Raw genomic sequence first — 22,077 nt, 5'->3', positions numbered from 1 at the left:
TTGATGAAACATACTGGGATGTCAAAGATCATAATAATACTGTTATGATGCAGGGTTTCAACTAAATCTTTACATTCAAACAGAGCTACCAGATGGCTGCAGCAGCTGTTAAAATGCCTGGCCTATCCACAGGTAGTGACTATGCTTCAGTTTTATTCTTAGAGGATACTGATAACAAAGCCCTAGTCTTTCACCAGGGCCCTCTGAGTTATCAATATCATTTTAAAAATCAGTTCTTCTAAGAAAAAAAGATTGATAAAATAACAGCAATATGGCAATCACTGATATCAAATATAGACCAGTCGTTATTTAGTATTTGTATTGCAGTAGCACTTAGGAGCCCTTGTCCTAGACCAAGACCCCATTGTGCTACGTGTTGTACAAACACAGAACAAAAAGACAGTCCCTGCCCCAAAGACCTTGCAAGCTATGGACCAGAAACTTGAACTATAGTGGCTGTGGGCCTCTGAACACCTTTCTGTTCTCCACTGTGTATGCTGGGTTGGATCAATGCCGCTCATTTATAGCTTACATTGGATCTCAGGCTAAAAAAGATTATTTCTGCCACTGTAAATGAAGGAAAAGAGATTTAGTGAATTAATCTCATAACTGGATTGTTTCATTGATTTTGTTATGTTTCCTTGTTTTGGTCTATTAAAAAAAAAGGCTGGTTTAGAAGCTGAATAAAAATTTCACCCTAATAAAACACAGAACCACTAAGAAGCTGCTTCCCTCTGTCACAATTGTGGTTAACCACCTTGGTACATGACACTAAAACAACACAACTGAAAGAGGAGTGGTCTCAGGCCCTTCAGACAGTTTCCTATTTTTAATATTAAAATGCTCCCCTCCACATACACACTCCCAAAGAACACAAGTTGCAGTTGTGATATCTGTTGGTTACTTTCCTGAATTTTAAAACTTTAACCTCCCAGATTCATTTGTGTCATTTCACTGCTGCTCCAACAACTAAAAATATTTGGTTCTTGGGGGAGTAATCAGAGCTGCCAACTAATGTTCACATCACCAAGCAAGTAATTTTAGTGAAGGGAAAAAAAACACCTTCTCATATACATTTTTTTTTTTTGCAAACTGCATATGAGTTGGACTTCTAATCCTCTTCTTTGAAAGAAATGGACTTGATATCACTTTGTGAGACATCACTGTGGACTTGTCCTAGTCAGGTTGCATTCTGACAAATCCAGTCTGAAGTGTTCTAAGAGAATGTGACTGAAGTAACCTGATGGAATATGTCAAATGCATCCACCAGGCTAATATATTAATAGAAGTTTCTCAGAATCTGAATTGTCATTGAAAGTATTATGGAGTCAACATATTAATTGCTGCTACCTATGAGCCATACCTAATTTTTTTCTGAAAGGGCTGTTTACAGGTAATTGCCTACCTACAGGCCCATTGAAGGAAATGTTGAGGCTTCGTACATCATGGTATCTGGGACCTGACGTTTTCCCATTTCACTTTATTTACACAGATGATACAGATATTTCGGTATTTCCCTGAGCTCAGGGCCCCCATACAATTGCTCCCTCCCCCCATCAGCCCTGTCTACCTATCCTAAAGATCACCTACAAAAGGATTTGTGAGAAAGAAAGAAGCAGTTTTTTTTTTAAAACTAAGTATCCAGATCTCTTTATATACTACATAGAATGCTTAGCCACAAAGGGTGGGAACCCTAACAGAATAAAAAACAAACAAGTTTCTAGAACAAGAGAGGGTTACATTTACGTGCAGCATGCGAGGTTAGCAAAAGTCCAATGCACTTCTTACCTTATTTAAACAGGGTGCTACCTTTGTATTGGAAGGGGGAATTTCACCCTACCTGAGTAGCTAAAAGTATTTTTAAGGGTGGATTGATGATTTTGTAGCTATAATATCTCTCTGTGATTGTCAGCTTAAATGTCTCTGACTTCCTACTGCTGTTCTGGGAAGCATGTTAAAGTGTATTATGCTTATATAACCTTTTTCTCTCTGTTGTGAATGTGATACACTGACTACAGCCTTGTCTACACTGGGACTTCACCTGCAAACCCTGAGTGCATCTGTGATTGACAAAGGTGTATTTTACCTTTGCCTTTAATATCATAGCCTTTTTTTTTTTTGAAACGCAGGCAAATTGCACTGTAAATCATTTCTATAATAAGCATTTTCACTAATGCAACTGCACTGAATGCTGACATTGTAACGTAGACAATCCTAACTGTATCTTGTCCTCCATTTCATGGCTGGGCCTCCTAACTGTTAAGAATGTACTATTGGTAGCAGTTTATAAAGATACTTCCTTATCTCAGGAATAGGATGCTTGTGACTAGTACTGAAGATTCTGGGTTCAGTCCCTGCTGATCGGTGGATGAGTGAATCATTACATCAATGTAGCTGCCAACACAGGGAAAATGGGGGGAAATTTCATACCTTCTCTTGCTGCTAACCAAGAATCATTGCAATTCTTAATATATATGTAACTGATTTCTTGCAAAAACATCCTGATGACATTAAATGGTAACAATGAAAAGGTGGAGAAAAGTAAGTTAAAAACATGTCACTTTGAATTTAATTATCAGAGTTATGAGCAGAATACTCTTGATGTTAGATAACACTAGAAATTATAGTAGTTATAAGAATGACAGATTACTCAGCATAATTTGTAACTCAGCTTTTTTTTTCTGATTTTGCTAATTTTAGGTAAATTCACAATCATTTTCTCTAGCCTGCAGGCTTGACTTTCCTCCTTACCATACTGCAGCTGGCTAACATAGTTTTCATGTTCAAATTTTGGAAGTGCAGTTTGTACCAATGCAATGTGTAATTTGAGAAAATGTTACAGCACAGCTAGCAGTGAGTAAAATGAGTCGTGTAGTTTTTGAGGAGCTCTTACTTCATGGAGGTTAGATACCGTTGCACATACAGCCATATATAGATCCTAATGGAGCAGCATGCAAAAGATCACATTAAAAACAACAACAAAATTATTTCATTTGGCATTTACAAAGTGTATTAAAAAACAGAGTAATAACATGGTATAAAAATGGTCTTGTTTGCAGGGAACATTTGTTTTTGTTTCCCCTCTGGAGAAGTTTTGACTGTTCAATTATAGGGCTCATTGCTTCATCATTATTTTCAACTGAAATGTCAGAACTTGGAAAAGCATATCTAATGTGCAAATTAAGTTTATTGCTGCTCATTGAGTTGTTTATTCTTTGTGATAGAAGTCTTTATTATACCTCAAGCACACAGCATCTTATCTATTGTTTGTCTCTGGAAAAAAAGCCATTCTGTATAATACATCTCTGCAGTTACTACAAGATGGATAGATAATGGGAAACCAAAGTTTTTGAGAGGCATTTGAAAGGATCGGAGGTGGAGGTTGTAAACAAAACTTCATAAAGGAAATAGCAAAGATCATACTAAGTGAGCAAGTAGGCATGAGGCATGTCATGTGACATGGTCCAGCAAGAATGATGACCCCAAAGGAACAATCACCTCATAGCATGATGCTTCTATAAGGATGTACTTTTCCTTTTTTTGCTAAGGCAGCAAGAATACACACATACAACACACGATAAGGAAGTTTCAAAATATATTTGTGAAAAAATAAAAAGATACCTGAAGTTTTGAGAAAGCAGGTCTCTTTTGCAGGTAATGGTGAACTGTGTAGTTACGGACTTTGTCAGTGTATAAATGGAAGCCTTTTGGTAGTCCAAAAGAGCAGAAGCCCTAGTACTACATTTTTCAAACTGCTTGTCTATCCCTATGGATCGGTCCTATGGGATCCAATAGAAAATGTCAAGTTGGCTATTGGATTAAGAATGTAATCTATACAATTCTATAACAGGGATATTACTGTCAAATGTTAGAATAGTGGTTTGTTCTCAATCTCTTTGTGTCTGTGACTCAAATAAATTCCCAGAAAAAATAGCCTTCCAGCTGACCTTACCCAATAATTCTTTGTGGTCACAATGGCATGGTTCCGGGGAGATACAGGCAGACATAATGGAAGTTGGATGTACTGTAGACGTGGATGCTAACTGCTAGAATGGGTATGCTTGAGGAGTTCCCCTCTTCCCTCTCCTCTCTCTGTGCCTGCCTGTGTAATCCTAAGATTTGGAGCAGTGAACTGAGCACTGTGATTGAATGGGAAGAGGAGAGGGGGTGTCATAAGTAGATAGGTAAGGTAAGGGTTAAGTTTCTTTTACCTGGAAAGGGTAACCAACACCTGACCAGAGGACCAATCAGAGAACTGGATTGTTTAAAGTCAGGGGCGGGATTTTGTATACTCAGGGGTCTTTTTTGTTTTCTCGGCTGTGAGTAAACAAGGTTTCCTCCTAACTCCTTCTTATCTCAAATATTATACCAAAAGTCTGTGAGTACAAAGGAACCCAAAGCAATTCGGCTGTGAGGAGCTTTGGGTTGTATTTACAGATGTGGATTGCTGGGTCTTTGTTGGTTCCTCGGCTGTGAGGGACAAGCTACCTTGCTGATTCCAATCTTCTTCTCATTCTACTAAGGGGCAGTGAGTACAAACGGGGAACAAAGTAAAATCGGCTATGATATGCTTTGCTTTGTACTTACTGTGTGTGATTGCTGGTCTATTTAAATTGGCTATTTTTTAAATCAGACTGGGGTATTCAGATTTTCTTAAGTAGGAGCCTGTATAAATTTTATGCAAGTTATTAGTCTGTATTGTCTTTTTTCTATATAAAGCTTTCTTTTTTTCAAAACTTGTGGAAGTTTCTTTTCTAGTAAGGCAGAGAAAGTGAAACCTCTGTATCAGGTACCTGTCTCCCTCACGGGAAGGAAGAGAGAGATACGGGGAACAGGCAAAGCAAGCTGTTGGTATTTTGCATTCAGTTGTTCCTGAGGGTAGAGAACGCTTATATTTGGGAAGCAGAGAAACAGTTCTTGATACTCGCGGCTAGACCCAGAGGCAAGCCTGAGAAGGAGGGGGGAAGGGGTTTTCTCCCCTGCTTTTAGCATCCAAGGGATTTGGAATCTGGGTGTCCCACCAAGGGAGGGTTGGGGACACCAGAGAGAAGAAAGGGGGGATCAGGCCTTATCAATTCCTGATCTGATGGCAGCCTATCAGATCTAAGCTGGAGATTAAGCTTAGAGGATTTCATGCGAGTACCTTATATTTGAACTCTAATGTTCAAATTGAGGATTAATACTTGACAGGCGGAAACAACACTCTGGATTTGGAGGCAGTAGGAGGTAACCAGAAGAAAGAAGGGAGGGATAAATTGCTCTTTCTTTGTGTTCTGTCTCCTAGCAGGTTTTTACAGATTTTGTTTTTCTTTCGTGTGTGAATGTGACTCATCAGATCCCACCCACTCACAGATATTGCTGGGTAGAAAACAGTTTTCTCATCCTGCCTTTTTTTTTCAAGATTTCAAGACATTTCCCACCCCACATTGTGATAATTCAAAATCACAAAAAAAATTCCAAACTGAAAATTTGTAAATAAAAAAAACCCCTGCTTAGGTCAATTGAAACATTTTGTTTCGATTCTGACCATTTTTACTTTTTTAAAATTATAATTAGGTAATGTTTCAAAATGAAAAAGGTCCTTTTTAAGGAGAAAACTGAAATATTTTATTTAGAAAATGTCAGTGTTTCATTTTGGCAACTTCAAAACTTTCCTTTCAAAATGTTTTTTAGTTGTGAAATTTGTCAAAGCCAACCCTTTCTCGTTAAAATGTGTAGATCTGATGAATTGGGAGTTTCTGACAAAAAAATATGTTGAAAAATCCCCAACTCACTCTAGTCACCTAACTGAGGATGGTGTTCCATGAAACACTGTCCTAGGCAATGATTTAAAATTGAAGAGAAAGGATATCATTTTCTATTACATTCCATAGGTTTCTGAATTATATGTATGAAGCCCTATTTAACTTACACACAACTCTGTTGGTTTCTAACTTTTGATATAACTTTCCTATAAGGATAAATTGTTTTTACTAGTAGTATTAGTATTCATAGCATGCTATAACTTTACACATAGCTTTACAGAATAGGCACAAAGTACCTGCCCCATTGATTTACCATCCAATACAGATGAGTACGATTTGCAGGAGAACAGCTCAGGCACCAGGTGGTGTTCAGACATCCTAGAAGAGATTGACACAGAAAGATTTCTGTGACGGATATGTGTTGCAAAGAAGAATTTGAAGGACAAGGAGGGCACATGAGAAATACAATGCACATTCACAGCTTTATTAAAGATTAATCAAGCTAGGCATAAAAGGTGAAGTTAATCCTCTAGTGTAACTACACTGATGTTATTTGAGTTACAAGATTTTTAGAGCCAAACTCTCTTTGGGTGTTTTTCAGAGTCGTGCCAACAGAGAATTTGGCATCTGAATCCACATGAAATGTAATGCACCTGCCACTCTTGCTTCCAGACAGGGAAAATGTTCTCTATTCTGGTTAAAAAAAAAATCTTTAATAGTGTCATGTCATCCTTCACCCTTGAGCAAATCTTCAAAAAAACAAGTGATGTGAAACTTTTCTGATTATTAAAAGAAAGTGTTCTAAACAGCAATTAATTCATGCTGTGGAAACCAAGAAAAAGTTGGCTCTGCTTCAGCAATTGAGGTTCTTCAAAGACTCTTTTTCCTTTCCTTGCAATGTGTACCTGTTAAAGGGGGAGTCCAGCAAAGAAAAGATTTTAGCACCATCTAATCTGTTTTAACAATACAAAGATTCTTCTTTGAATTCCTTGGGAAGTGCCAGTTAAAGACTGAGGTGTTAACACTGTAACTGGAGACTTAGTTTTAGTTCAAAAGAAGGATCACAGAAAATGCAACATTCCTCCTCATTGCCACTTGACCACAGCCTTGACAGTCGCAGAAGTTGTAACTCAACTCTGGGAGGAAGTCACTTGAAGTTCAGGACTGTACAGAATGCTCCCACCTACATTGGACTCAGTGACTGCAATTGCTTTGGCAATCTGCTCAAAAGTATGTTCTGAATAGCAAATTAATATCTTCCACCTTTAATAAATGAGTGAACCCTTTGAAGTCAAGGCCCCATATTGAATAAAATACTGTACTCTCAAATACTTTGCCAATACACAGGATTGATCTTGGCATGGGATAGACTAGCTGAACTAATGCAGTTCCTGAAACTCCCATCTACCCCCCACCCCGCTGCCGCCACCACCACCACCACCACCACACATGCATTTTTTTCAGAACATATTACTATAATTGAATGGATTCTGTGCACATTTTATTCACATGTATCTTTGAATTCTCATGGTTTTATAAAAGTTCCTGCAGAGAGACTTTATTCAGGAGAATCACTCACAGAAAGGTTATGTGCCAACAATAGTAAAACCATCTTTCCCCTTCAGCAAGCTACCTTTTCCTTTAATGAGAGCTGCTTCTCTCGTTATCAGTATATGGGGATAAAAAAAATTAAATGATGTTTCAGTCTTTTGAGTCATCTCCTTTGGAACCTAAATTTCGCAATGCACATGACACTGTGGGAAACTGCCAATGAAAATTAAATTTATTAAAATAATAAATTAAAAGGACAAGACATTTCTATTTAAGAGGTAAGAAAACAGTGATCACATTTTATTTTGCTGCAGTATTCTGCAAGGACAGTTTTTCAAAGTCTGCATTATCATGTCTCTTCCCCTTCTCCACGTAGTTTTAGCAGCCTCAACAATGTATGCTGGTTTGTTTGAATTTAAGTCAAATCTAGTGAGTATGGCATTTATGAATCAGCATACTATAGGAGATGAATAATTTGGTATGTTGCACATTTTCTAGTCTTCTGTAAGATATACATAGCACCCGTTGTATTCACAGTATTTTTGGCAATAAGCTATAAATGATGAATAATGCATTGGAATCATCAAAATGTTAAAGATCAATTTCTTTAATAGGGACAGTAGCAAAACATTAGATCCATTTTAAACCATTTCAGAAATGTTGCAAAAATCATTCAATTTTTTTTTATTACAAACATATACTGGGATTTTTATATACTTGTTTATAATAAAGAATGATTTTTCTCAACAGAGAGGACTGTAATTACTGTTCCACCTTCTAAAATGGATGTTACAGTTGGAGAGAGTATAGTGCTACCATGTCAGGTGTCTCATGACCCCTCTGCTGAGGTTGTGTTCACATGGTCATTCAATGGAGATGTGATAGATTTTAAAAGAGGAGTGAATCATTTTGAAAGAATTGGAGGAGTAAGTTCTTCAAACTCTTTAGTGCTTCATCAAACTGTTCTTAACAGTCCTTAAACCACATAAACATCTTTCACAATTCCCATTTTCAATATGTATGTCAAATCACTGCTCCTTTATAAAAATTACATCCATTTAGTTTGCTTTCTTATATTTCATAAACATGCTCAAGCTATTTGTGAAGCCATAATAAAAGTATCAAACTGAAATAAACTGATGACAGCAATGAATGCTTTAATTTAAAAGCTGCATTTTTATTAATATTTAGCAAGTTATAAAAATGTCCAGTTGGAAAACATGTTGTGAGTGATTAGTTTTATCTTTTTCTTCCTTTTATCTCCAGGAATCTGGTGGGGATTTGATGATAAGAAATATTCAGCTAAATCATTCTGGGAAATATGTTTGCATGGTACAAACAACCATAGACAGTCTATCTGCAACAGCAGATGTAATTGTAAGAGGTAAGTCTATTAAGTGTAGAATTCTAACGTAAGCATTTCACATTCTTACATAAGTTAACATCGCAACTAGGTTGGTGAAATTTAAAAAGTTTGTGGGTCTCTGGTATAACAATACAATTATGGGATAGCATTCCCTACGCTCATTGCTCTCTTTGGACCAAACTATACTTGGTAGGTACTGGCAAAAATAAGGGTGATGAGTAACTGCCCATTCCAATGGGAGCAAGCCTCATTTAAGATAAGACGGCAAACATCCTCCCCAAGCATTCCAGTAAATGGGGAGGTTGTCTCCACAATTTGCATCAGCCTTCAAGAGTGGCACAGCCTGCTCTCCCTTGCCCCCTCCCCCCACACCCAGGCATGCCCAGGTTATTTTTCACATTGGTGCAAAAAGGGAACATCATGATCCTACCTTCCCTCCTCCCCCCTTTAGAGTTCTTAGGACGGAACATTCTGTGCATTGTACTGGCTGCCAAGACTCCAAATACAGGGATACAATTAAGGATCTAAGAAGATACTCTACAATAGATGTTGAAGCTCAATTATGCATCCATTTCAAACTTTAGGAAAAGTCAAATTCTACTCGATATAAGGCTCCATCCAGACCCTAATCTCCCATTAACTTCAGTGGGAATTTTGGATATTCAGAGAATGTTAGGTCCAAAATGTTATTTTACATAATCATATAATAAAGCTCTTCCAACTGAGTTCTGTTTCCTTCATGTTAACAATAGAGATATTTATGTTCAATATCTTGTTTTCAGTACCCCAGGAATGTCATTTTTTAATGAAGACATGAAATCTTAAGAACTAGATTATGTACCTCTTACTCATGTGGGTGAGCCCTTATTTCCATGAGACAGAGGGTTGCAAAATCCTGTCCAACAATTAATTCAATTTCATAGGCATTAGTTACCCTAAAATATATGTTTCCATAAGGCCCTCCAGGTCCCCCACAAGATGTTAGAGTCGAACACATTTCTAGCACTACTGCCTTGCTATGCTGGAGACCAGGAACAGATAATAATAGTCCAGTCCAGATCTACAGTGTTCAGACAAGGACTCCTTTTTCAGTTGGATGGCAGGCAGTTTCAACCGGTAAGCAATTTGAAATTTCTGGTTCACTTTCATGCATGTCACAAGACTTACTCCAAAGGTGCATTTTCACTCACATGTCTTTTGTATTTAGTTCCTGAAGTTCTCAATGGCAGAACCTATTCAGCAACTGTGACTGGTTTAAACCCTTGGGTGGAATATGAATTCCGTGTGGTTGCTGGCAATAACATTGGGATTGGGGAGCCAAGCAGACCATCAGAGCTGCTAAGAACGAAAGCATCAAGTAAGTCTTCCTGCTTCATTCCAATGATTTTAGAAACCTCCTAGTCACTACTCTGTTCTATTTAAAAATAAAATTACATCAGGCTAAGGGACTGTTCCAAAGCCCACTGAAATCAATGAGGATTTTGCATTGACATCAATGAGCCATGGTCCACACTCTGTGTACATTCAATTTGTGGAAGCATCTTTCAGTTCATAATATGCTAATTCAGCCTTAATGAAACTCCAGTGATCTCAATGGAGATGATCTTTCTTACACCAGGTCTGAGTTTGGCCATACCGTTATAACAAGATATGAATTCTATTGTTTAAACATTAATCATAGATCTTGTTATAATGGTGTGCACATGTCAGCCACAGAGAAAAATATCAGCATGGAATGGTTAATATCCTCTTCCTGAGTACAGAGGAGGCTCCAAGCCCAGCAGGCCAAGCACGTGCTTGGGGTGGCAAGCCGTGGGGGGCGCTCTGCTGGCACCGTGGGGGCGGCAGGCAGGCTGCATTCGGCAGCTTGCCTGCAGAGGTTCTGTTGGTTCTGAGGAACCAGGGTCTGAGGAACTCCCATAGGCACGCCACTGAAGGCAGCCTGCCTGCCAAGCTTGGGGTGGCAAAATGCCTAGAGCTGCCCCTGCCTGAGTAGAGTCCCTAACAACATTTTACATCTCCATTCAAAATTTGTCTGAGAGCTCAGCCACCAGTATCTGGGCATAGCTGAAGAAAGTAACTTAGGACCTCATCCAAAGACCACTGAAGCCAATAGGATTGTATCTAATGATTTCAGTGGCCAAAAGGTCAGGCCCTTTGCTACAAAGTCAGTCTAGCCCTACACGTTTCTCTAACCACCTCCTCCTTCATCTCTTTTACCTACTTCCTGAGGGACATTTCCAACAAACACCTCTTATATTGGTTGATTCCTCCCTGCCTGTCTTTTGTCTGTGGGAACATGCAGGCCTCATTCCCTGCAAGTCAAGACTAGAGCCTGAGCAGAAGTCTCCAGGGTCAGGATGCCTATCTGGTGGGGGCCCCTATAGGTGCACACAGAGGAAAAGCTAGCAGTAGTGTTGGTGACATGTCATTTTCCTCCCATTGTGGGGTCTTCCTTGTAGAGTACCTACAAGTTAGGGAAAGGATTTTTTTTAAACCTACCTTCCTCAACCGACAAACTCCCTTAGGCTCCCATCTGCCTTCATCTTACCAACTACCAATTACCCCCTCTCAGGTTCCCAGAGCTCAGGCTCCAGCCCCAAACCAAATGTCTACACTGCAGTGAAATAGCCCCTTAGCTCAAGCCCCACAAGCCTGAGTCAGCTGGTCCAGGCCAGTCTCGGGTGTCTAATTGTAGTGTAGACATACCTTGGTACATAGTTTTGAAAGTGTGAGCCCCATACATAGCAAGAACGAGTGACTCACCCCGTCTCACTCAGCTGCCTATAATTACTGGTCTATTCAAATAAAAACTGCACTGCTCTGACTTCCAAAAGCCCTGCCAGAAAGCTGGTGCTAACTCACCTAACTGCAAGGCAATCTAGCTAAGACAGTCCTCAACCACAACTAGATTTCAAAACATAGAAACCAGTCCAGCATCCCACAAAACTCAATAGCAAGTTCCCAGTACAAAAAGAGCTCCTCTTCCCACCCTCTAGTTAATCAATGTCAGAAGTGCTCCAGAGAAAGTCACCAACTGCCTAATACCCTTAGTCTCCCAGCTGCCTTCATTTTACCACCCATTGGGAGCCTATGTGGTTTTTAAAGAGTGAGGCCCAACACAGCTGGAATGGGTGATCCACCCCTTCTCATTCAGGTGGTGGTGATGAATAGAGTGAAGATACAGGTCAGCTTTTCTTAAGAGCAAGGGGAGTATGCTATAGCCCCAGAAGGGGTATAGTAGATTGCTACCTTCTCCCCCTGGAGCAAGTGGGGAGTATGAGAGGAATTGTGACTTATTAAAACTGTTGCTGGGACAGTACAGCTATGTGTCATCCTTCACATAGGACAGAGCATGAAAGTTCAATACAGCCCAGGGGGAGTTCTAATTCACCACCAACCTAGAGTGAACAAATACCAAAATATCTTCTCAGGATGAGGTTTCAGAAGCACCTATTGGAGTCAGGGACTTTTCAATTCTTTCTCTTAATTAGCAGTACTGCTGTTTACATGATGCTTCAGTGAGAATTAGTATGTTGGAATTCAAGATTCCTTCCATCAGGAAAAGCTTTCAGTAGCTCTGCTAGGGGGCTGCACAAGACTAGAAGTGAAGAGATGGCATTTGCACAGCAAAAACTAACAAACACCCAACAACAATAAGACAATTTAAAATAGGGAGCTGGGGAGAAATTGAAATAAGAGAAAACAACTTTCTCACAATGCATTCACTAGGGCCTGACTCGGTGCCCATGGAAGCCAGTGTAAAGACTCCCCTCAATTCGATTGGACTTTGGGTCAGGGCCTAGTGCCTTAAACACTTTATTGCTGTAAAACATTCTGGCTGATGTATATACGGCCTGAATAAAACTGCTGTGCAGCGAGACATACTAGACACAGCCTAGCATTCTTTTCTTAACAGAATATGAATCCACAGTGAGAACACAGCAGTGGCAGCAGAAGACTAGCAGTGAAAGGGTAAATTGGAAATGCCCTGTTGTAATAGCTATTTTGCCAGCTAAAACCTGATTGAGCAGTAGTAGATTTGTGGATGCAAATGAGCCACTGTTCATTTCATTAAAATGCAGCTGAGAATTAATTGAGCCTCCATTGGTGCACTCAACCGTAAATTTTCATCTGTTTCTCAACTATGACCCAGTTGAGGCTTTGTTGAGCAGTAGTATAAATTTTTCCCCATGCAAATGTAGTAAAGACTGAACTCATTTAACACATGTGCTAATTGAGCATCAACTGGTTCATGGAACAGTGGAGTGCTAGTTGAGTCTGGCTTGAAAGTCTTTTTCTTCATTTACTTCTTTAGATTAATCCCCCCTCCTTCCCATTTTAAACTTCTTAACTATGAAACACACAGTGACGTTGGATATGAGTGATAAAATTTACCCACCAAAAGATCATACTTTACTTTCATCAAATACAGTCATTTTGTAACAATATTCTCTCCACATTTCTACAAATGGAAAAACAAAGCAAGACAAATGGTCTGCACCCAGTCCTTTGAAATGTTGTGCAAAAGACATGAGCTTGAGGCTAAACCTGGGCTAAAGAGTATGTGCTCTTGGAGAAAGACTATGATTTATATACCATATTGCTAGAAAGGATGAAGCCTCACAAAGGTTTAGAACTGTACTGGAGTCCTGTAATTAGTGTGTGGTCATGTATCTGGTTAATGACAATACGAAGTGTGTCAAATATATGGCTGCTATCTTCCTGATATTGAGTAGTAGCTTATTTATGTCATTAATCCTATAGAATATTGACAAGAAAAAGGGACTTCTCAAGGTAAAGGTGACACAATTTAGTCCATAAGGTCAGATTCCTCTACCTGTACTCTGGTTTAATATCAACTTAGCCCAGAAATTGTTCCCCTGAAGTCAATGGGATTTATTTTATGGTGTATCTCTGAGAGCACAAAACTTGCAGCTCAGAAGGTTTTAAGCCACTTTTGTTCACTCTCAGCCCTGGCCTGCTTGAGATGCATGGAGGCCCCAATAATTTGTAATCCTACCCTTTCCACCTCTGACATATCCTTCTGGCCCACGTCACACATCTGACACAGACTCTGCTCTACATCAAGCCTTGCAGTGGAGTTCTTGTAGGGCAGCGTAAACAACCTTGAGCAATGCTACCAATAAAGGGAGTGCTCTTTTGGCTAGCTCCAGCATTCTAACTTAGGGCCATAGTAGAGGTGAGAATCCTTCTCAGAGGTGCTACTTGTGAGGTGCTATTCAATCTGAGTAATGCTGTGAGATCCTGGCACATTGTGAGGTAGCAGAATCTGGTTCACAGACAGGATTAAAAACAGCTTCCTTCTGCTGGGAACTTATTGCAAGAGGCAAGGAATTTCCTTGGCTTTCTTTCCTCCCTTCCCCAACCCTCACTTGGGAGTTATATGAATTATGCTCCACAGCTTGAATCACCATTGCATTACGTTAATTGGACACCAGAACTATAGTGTCATGGTGAATCAGGCCCCCATATTTATGCACCATTGGCCTCTTCTGATTGATTGTTAAACAACAAGCACAAACGTGATGGGATTTTTTTGAGTGTTGAGTTTCCTAAGAAAAAGGAAAACCTATATTTAATTAAAAATATATGTTTCTCCAGCAACATGTTTACCGCACAAATGTATAATTAGCCAGAAAATCAATATTATAGCAGCTACAGTCTGAATGGAACATTTGCAATTAGTTGATGCATATTAGTGTCAGATACTTGATGTTACTAGGTTCTTTAATGTTTCAAACCAGGATACCCATGTATTAGACCCATCTGTGCTCTCAGTCTTAGAAAACTGAAAATGTATAAATATAATTTAAACTCATATAAAGTATACTGTTGTACCACAGAGCCCATGAAAAGCGGAATTGCTGTATATGAAAACAGCTAAAATGTGAGCCTGCAATCATGCATTTGACAACAGCTGCTGTGAATTGCAAGTCACAAATGTCCTTTGTTCTTTAGTTCCTCTAGTGGCACCAACAAATGTGAGCGGAGGCGGAGGGAGTCGCTCTGAGCTTGTCATCACATGGGAGGTAACTTTTAAATCAATTGATCTAAATATTTCTAAAAGAATACAGGTGAAATCCTAGGTCCCTTGAAGCCAATGGGAGTTTTGTCATTGATTTAAATTGAGCCAGGACTTCACCATCTGCCTGGCAAAGAAATACTCAGAAGATACAGAGCAGGTTTTCTTTGTCATAAATAATTTATAGAACTAACCAGTTTGAGAGGCATACTCTAAATATATTTAGAACACGTCTATAACCTGTTATCTCTATTATACAGAAAATTGCTTAACACGCTAATCTGCTTGGCCATTTTCTGCGTTAAACATTTTTAACATTTTTGTTTGCATGTTGTTTATTCTTGAATACTATGCTGACAAGACATATCCTATCATGTATTAAAAGAGATGAGGTTTTCTGTGCATACACTTAGTATTAGAGAATTAAAGACCAATCACACATCCAAAGGAAATCTCTTGCTTAAAATATACAAGCCACAAGATACGGTCTGGATTAAAACTCCAATCACCACTCCTAGAATCAGTGATAGACACCTAAAACACTTCCTTCGCTTCAGTTTTTTTATTGCAGATCAGAAATGTGGCTAGGGTTTTCTGAGCCAATTAGGGGATTTAGACACACAACTCACACTGAAATTAATGGCAGTTACACTGTTAAATATTTTAGTTGTCTTAGAAAATGTCAACCTGTATCTGGATATATGAAAAGGAGGATTCAACCCAGATTGTAGGTGGAGACCAGGCAAGTAGGCCACACCCTTTCCTGTGTAGGATAGAGCTGGGGAGAGTGAGTATATATGACATTCTACAAGATGAAACATGTTTTAAGGGGAAAGACTCCCATTTATTTAATGGACTTTGGGTCAGGCTCCTCAATTCACAGTGCTCCCTCTCTAAGTGGTGGAACTTCCTCCATGGTCCAGGATGATGAGGGAGTATGGTCTGATTCTGCCCCTCTGTTTGACCCTTGAGTTTGCTTCCCTTTGTAGAGAGTGGAGAGTCCTGAACTCATCGATAGGGTGTAATTCTAGAGAAGATTAAGGACAATTATATGATGCAATTTCCATAATTAGTGGCCACAGCTAATCTAAATTCACCTGCGTTTGATGATATGTTAAACTGACATTTCACTCAGCCTGCTTAGATAAACTCTTCTTCTGTAAAACAGTGTCAAGAAGAAAGTGGCAGATCTTGATTTCCATGGCCTTGAGAGATGACATTGCCATTATTTTCTTCCCTCCATGGAAAGAATCTAAGAGCAAATGATGATTTCAGTAAAATATTTTACAGTTTCTTACTGAGCAAATAGGAATTTTGGAGTCAGAGTTTAAATTGCACAGTGGGCTTTTTGTTTTTTATAGTGCTGCAAAGGTGTTTCTCTTCTTGTATATCAGGCACCCTGTGTACCCATGTCACTTCAACGATGATTTTCTTATTTTTCAGTATACTATTTTCTCCACTTTTTGGTTCCCTCTCCTCTGTTCATCCATCATGAAAAAAGAAAACAGCAACCACTCCAAAACACCCACATCAAATTATCCCTGTTTTGAAATCTAACATTTTGGACTCTACAATCTGTCCTGAGGAGGAGCCATGGGAGACACTTATCATACCAGGCTAACAAAACAGAACACAACTCTTCTGCTTACCGTGATGAACTGACTAACCACCCTGATTAAATCTGAGGTCACAAAAGCCTCAAAACAAATTAAATGCTCTAGCAAATAGCTTAAACTCTGACATATCCCCCACACGCACTATAATCTATCACAGTTAACTCTTTCAATCCTGAGTAAGAACATACTACGGAGAGTTTTGAGGATTAATGTTTGTAAAGTACTTCAAGGATGATAAGTTCAATACAGATGCTAAGCTATACTATTTCATGTCTTCCTTGCCATTGGGCTCAGGAGACTAGGCTAAAATATGATATTTAGGAAAGTTGTTATGCCCTTCTAGCTTTTTTTTTCTCTTTTTAACAATATTGATGATGGTCATGATGATTCCAACACACAGTAGATCTTTGAACTGTAAGCTAAGGCTTACTGAAGGTTCTGCTGTTCTTGTATGGCTGCTTTTCAGTGCATCTTTGTTTGATGTGAATATTAGCATCGCACGCTATATTGCAAAGGAATACATCCTGTATATCTTGTATCGTGCAGCACTGATCCTTTCACGTTCTTGTTCAAAATATTGCACAAATGTTCTCTCTCCTTGAGATGCCAATGTGGCAATGTTTTTTTTCTCAGAAAAAAAAAGGGCAAACTGGATACAGCACTGATGAAAGTGCCCGCTTGGTATGAGTCATTGATAGATACCTTGAGAGGAGATTTCATTAATAGAAACATTCATTTTGCCATGTAGACGTTCAATAACATCTCTATGCAAGACAAACTTAAATAAGGACATTTTTTATGCACTTGGGATTGCACTCATGCTAAAAATTGAAATAAAAGTGGTGTGCTTATAAGTATGCAATTAACATACACTTATGCGTATACACTCGCTCTTTTCCAAATTCTTTCTTCCTTATAAATTATCCAAAATTAGCATTTCAGTCCCTATGGGGGGAAAAGATTCAGATACATCCTGAGTTGAGTGAAATGCTTTTAATTTTAAAAAACTTCACACTTCACAAAGAGTATGCCTTTAATGGGACTGATCAAATCTTTTGTTTCTAAATTGATTGCCTCAATAGATATATTGTTTTGATTTTTATTTCAATATTAAATTGACTGATGGAGCAAACATTATTATTTTCTCTAAGACACAGTTAACCAAATCAATACAACTGAAATATACTGATAGAATGAAGATTCAGTTAAAACCATATATACTTTCAAATGCTTATTGATTGATTTTCTCTACATCTACAGTCAGTTCCTGAAGAATTACAAAATGGGGAAGGTTTTGGCTACATCATTATGTTTCGGCCTCTTGGTTCAACAAGTTGGACGAAGGCAGTAGTGGCTTCAATAGAAGCATCGAAGTATGTCTACAGAAATGAAAGTATTACACCTCTCTCCCCTTTTGAAGTTAAAGTGGGTGTCTACAATAATGAAGGAGAAGGGACTCTGAGCTCCATATCTATTGTCTACTCAGGAGAAGATGGTAAGCAGTATTTATTATTACTATTATTATTATTATTAATTTTATTTATTATTTATTTGTGTTCTATTAGGATTTGTAGACTCCCGGCCATGATCAGGACTACACTGTGCTAAGCACTGCTTACATATTCTAAGAAACACTCCATGCCCCAAAGAGATTACAATCTAAATGCACAAGAGAGGCAAAATGTGGTAGAAGAGGAAAAAATATTACCTGCATTGTATAGGTAGGGGATGAAGGTGAAGAGAGCTCAGGGCCAGATTTTCAAAACCACTCTGCATCTAGCAGCCCCCATTGAGTGGATTCAGAAGGCTAGATGAGGCTACTTATTGCCAGATTTTTCTAAAGAGTTGGGCATTCAAAATGTCAAACTCTTTTGTAAATATGGACAGTTATTTTGATGCTTAAATTGGAGCTGAGCTTTTGAAAATCTGGCTCAAGTTATAGGTGCTGAGCATTTTTGAAAATCATGCCCTGACTTAGCCAAGGTCACATATGCTGTCTGTGCAAAACCAGAAACTGAAAACAAATTTCCTGAGTCACAGACTAGTGCCTTAACCATAATACCTTTTACTCCTTTCAGTGCTTGCACTTTTGATGTTTTACTTTTAATCAAATGATATTTTCTGTAAATTGCACTTATTACAGATAATGCATTTTCTTTCTTATGATCCTAGAGCCACAGATTGCACCAATGGGGGTTTCTGTGCAGAGCTTTTCAGCTTCTGAAGTTGAAGTATCTTGGAATGCTATTGCATGGAACAGGCACACAGGAAGGGTACTTGGCTATGAGGTGATGCACCAAAAATTAATTACATCATGAATTAATCACTGCAATCATATCTCTTCCAAAAGCCATCCATATTCGAGCTTGACTTCCATTACAGTGAGTTAATGGATAAGACACCTTCACTCAACTGTCATTAGCATCATTTCACCTGAAATAATCATAAGTATTTACAGTCCAGTACTGCAGTTCTGTCTATGCCTTCTTATAATGGACTAAAGTAAATTAAACCTTCACGAACAGCACTTAGGTCAATTCTTTTGCATTGAGTACTATAAGAGGACTCGCATTGTATTCTAAAAACCATAACTATCTATCTATCCATCCATTCATGTTCTTATAACATAACCATCACTGTAGTATCTGAGCAACATCAGGCACTTGATGGCACTGAGGCATACAGATGAGCTAGAGTAAGTATTTTAACATTGGATCACCAGTACAAATCCATTTGAAATTGGGAGTAACTGAAAAGTTGTTACCATCAAAAGACTGTTCTGAAGCTTATATGAAATACATTGTTATTCTCAGTCCAGCGTCTAGTGAATAGCTGTTGATATCATAAAAAATAACCACTTACAATAAGAGCACATTTCTCCCTATTTCACACATTGATTGGCAGTCTCTAGCACTGAATAGTCGTGAAGACTTCATCCAGATTCCACCTTGATGTCCACCACATGCAACCCCAATGATATCATTGGGTTTTCATGAGATGTAAATTGGGAAAGAATTGATCCCAAGAGATGGTGCCTTCAGGATAGAGTGAAGGCACACCGGTGAAGGGTAGGGGGAAGTTTTTTACATTACCATTATTTGTGCTCTATATGTTCTATGAATATACTAACATTGAAATATTATTTGAGGATCCAATGCTGTAAATCCAACCTATTTCACATGCACTATGAAAAAAAACCCACTTCTCTAGATAAAATAAGCCTAGAATAAATCAAATGCAGACAACAGAAATATTTAAAATTCTATTGTCCTATCATTATGAATATACATATCATACAAAGGGGCAGAGGTGTAGAGTATGCAAGCCTTACTAAATTAAACATCCATTAGAGCAAGAGAAAGGTCTAAGTAAATAGTTGCTATTGCATCAAAACTCATAATTAAAACCCTCCTTGATGGCTGATATAAGTGTCTCATTATATCTTTTTAAGTCTTTTTCAAATATGCTCAAATTATAAAGTCAGACAAGCTTTTAAAATTTCTTACCTTATCAAGGTTTCCCTTTTAGAAATCTGTAAAGCTAGGAATTTCTCATTTGCTTTTCTAATTTGTATTCAGAGTCTGAAATTTTATTTCTTCAGTATAAATATTCATGGTTAATTTTATTTCCTGACAGTTTCAATTACAAAACATGCTGTCTTTCTTGAAACCTTAGTTGTTGGCTTGTCTCCTTTCCAATCAAGACTGTAATTGGTGGGAAAACAATGAACTATCTGTTCTTCGCTCTTAATATTCAGGTTTTATACTGGACAGATGATTCCAAGGAAACTGCAGCTGGTAAAGTTAGAGTCAGTGGAAATGTAACAGCAAGAAACATCACAGGACTAAAGGCCAACACAATATATTTTGCAGCAATAAGAGCTTACAATACAGCTGGGACAGGACCATCCAGCACTCCAGTCAACGTCACTACTAAGAGATCGCGTAAGTATTTAATTTCATATGCAATAAGTTATACAAAAGCAGAACAAATGCCTAACCTTATATCAACGTATCACAATGCATCTTTGTTTTATGTGATGATGTTAATAAATTGATCCCAAATAGCTTGACAGTATTAAACAGTTCATTTAAAAATAAAATATCTCTCCATCTGCTGTTAATAGGCAGCATTAAAAAGTCAACATTTACCAACAGTTTCCTACCCTGTGATATCATATCTGAGATGCCAATTCAGTAAATAGGCAAAGGGAACTCCTGGGGTGAAATCCTGGCCACAATAGATATGTCTGTGCTACAGCTAGACACCTGTGGCTGGCCTGTGCCAGCTGACTCAGGGTAAGGGGCTCGGGCTAAGGGTCTGTTTAATTGCGGTGTAGATATTTGGGCTCCGGCTGCAGCTTGGGCTCTGGGACCCTCCCACCTTTCATAGTTCTAGAGCCCAGCACCAGGCTGATCCTGAATGTCTACACCAAAATTAAACAGACCCTTAGATCAAGCCCAAGTCAGCTGAAATGGGCCAGTTGTGAGCACTATAGACTTATCTAATTATGTCAATGGCAAAACTCCCATTGATTTCTGTAGGATCACGATTTCACCCCTGCAGGTTATTTTATCTGTTCTATTCTACCTTTAGGTGATTTCCCCCGGTAATTCCCCATTTTTTTGGAATATAAAATAACTATGGCATTTCAGATGCTGCCATGTGGCAACCACTGACAAACATTTACTTTTGAATAGCAATTATGTGTTGCATTGCTGCATGTTTTCATATGCGATTTCAAAAGAGATGGTGAGTCAATAAAGAAAAGCTGTTCCAAATGGCAGACAACAATATTGGGAACAAAAAATATGAGTCTGAGATGGGTTCTTTTGTAATATAGTTGCTAAATGTTACTGGTTACATTGCTGTCTTCATCTGTTCTGCAGAGTGAGAGAAATATATGTAATGGATTCATATAAAGGCAGATTATTCAGTCATTTAAATTTCCCATAGTAACAGAATTATGACAAAACATATGCCACTCCCTTTTTATAACACCGCCTAATTAAGCTAATAGCTGCTAGTGTTTTAAGGCTTGATTCTCCAAGGTGCCGAGAAACTCCTGGAAGTATCAAGCGCCATCCAGGAGCTACCAAGCATCTCACAGGATAGAGTCTTTAAAGTGGGGTGAGAAACCTATTAGTTAACAGCAAACGTGCATTAGAAAAAGCATTATGCCACAGATCTACACAGAAGGGGTGGATTTGTGGAATCATGATAAAAATAAGATTTAAGACTGATCCAATTCCAGTGGAAGTCATTAACATCAGTGGGCACTGGATAAAACAGGAATAAAAATAGCAAGAGTTTGCAGAACAATTTTGTGGAATAGTGAGCATGCATGTGCATACCATATGGCAGATTCAAAACAAAATCTGAATATTAACCAGACATATCATGTCTAGATGATATCTAAATAAACATATTGTTGTCAAGGGCTTAAATTAACTACTTAAACTTCTTTTGCCCCTTGAAGATTGATAGCATTTACAGCTAGAAATTGTACGGATCCTTAATTAGATACAGTGGTGGGAATGTTGGACATATAAGTTACTAAGTGGTATACAGTTTTTCCTTGCTATCAAATACATTCTGAGTACCTCTCACCTATTATCTTAACCCCAGACATAATTCTGCTTTTTTTCTGCCTTTATTACATATCATTTCCAGAGATGAAAAAATACACATTCAAGGGGCTCTATAAAGCCAAATTTATTATTATAGTGCTGTCTGGAAACTCTGCTATGCATT

At 38.4% G+C, this 22,077-nt stretch overlaps 1 protein-coding gene across 3 annotated transcripts in view; it reads left to right on the top strand.

Moving 5' to 3' along the window:
* CNTN6 (contactin 6) overlaps positions 1–22,077 on the top strand; it is a 232,854-nt gene that overhangs the window by 197,069 nt on the left and 13,708 nt on the right. For all 3 annotated transcript variants that reach the window (XM_032794620.2, XM_032794622.2, XM_075073115.1), the window contains 8 exons: positions 8,046–8,221; positions 8,562–8,679; positions 9,619–9,777; positions 9,869–10,018; positions 14,644–14,714; positions 17,584–17,818; positions 18,496–18,611; positions 20,081–20,267. In XM_032794620.2, the coding sequence (XP_032650511.1) occupies positions 8,046–8,221; positions 8,562–8,679; positions 9,619–9,777; positions 9,869–10,018; positions 14,644–14,714; positions 17,584–17,818; positions 18,496–18,611; positions 20,081–20,267 (1,212 nt within the window). The remainder of the gene's footprint in view (positions 1–8,045; positions 8,222–8,561; positions 8,680–9,618; positions 9,778–9,868; positions 10,019–14,643; positions 14,715–17,583; positions 17,819–18,495; positions 18,612–20,080; positions 20,268–22,077) is intronic.

This window comes from Chelonoidis abingdonii, chromosome 17 (assembly GCF_003597395.2).
Source record: "Chelonoidis abingdonii isolate Lonesome George chromosome 17, CheloAbing_2.0, whole genome shotgun sequence".
NCBI lineage: Eukaryota > Metazoa > Chordata > Testudines > Testudinidae > Chelonoidis > Chelonoidis abingdonii.
Note: the sequence above shows the minus strand (reverse complement) of the source record. Positions and strands in the feature narration are given on the sequence as shown.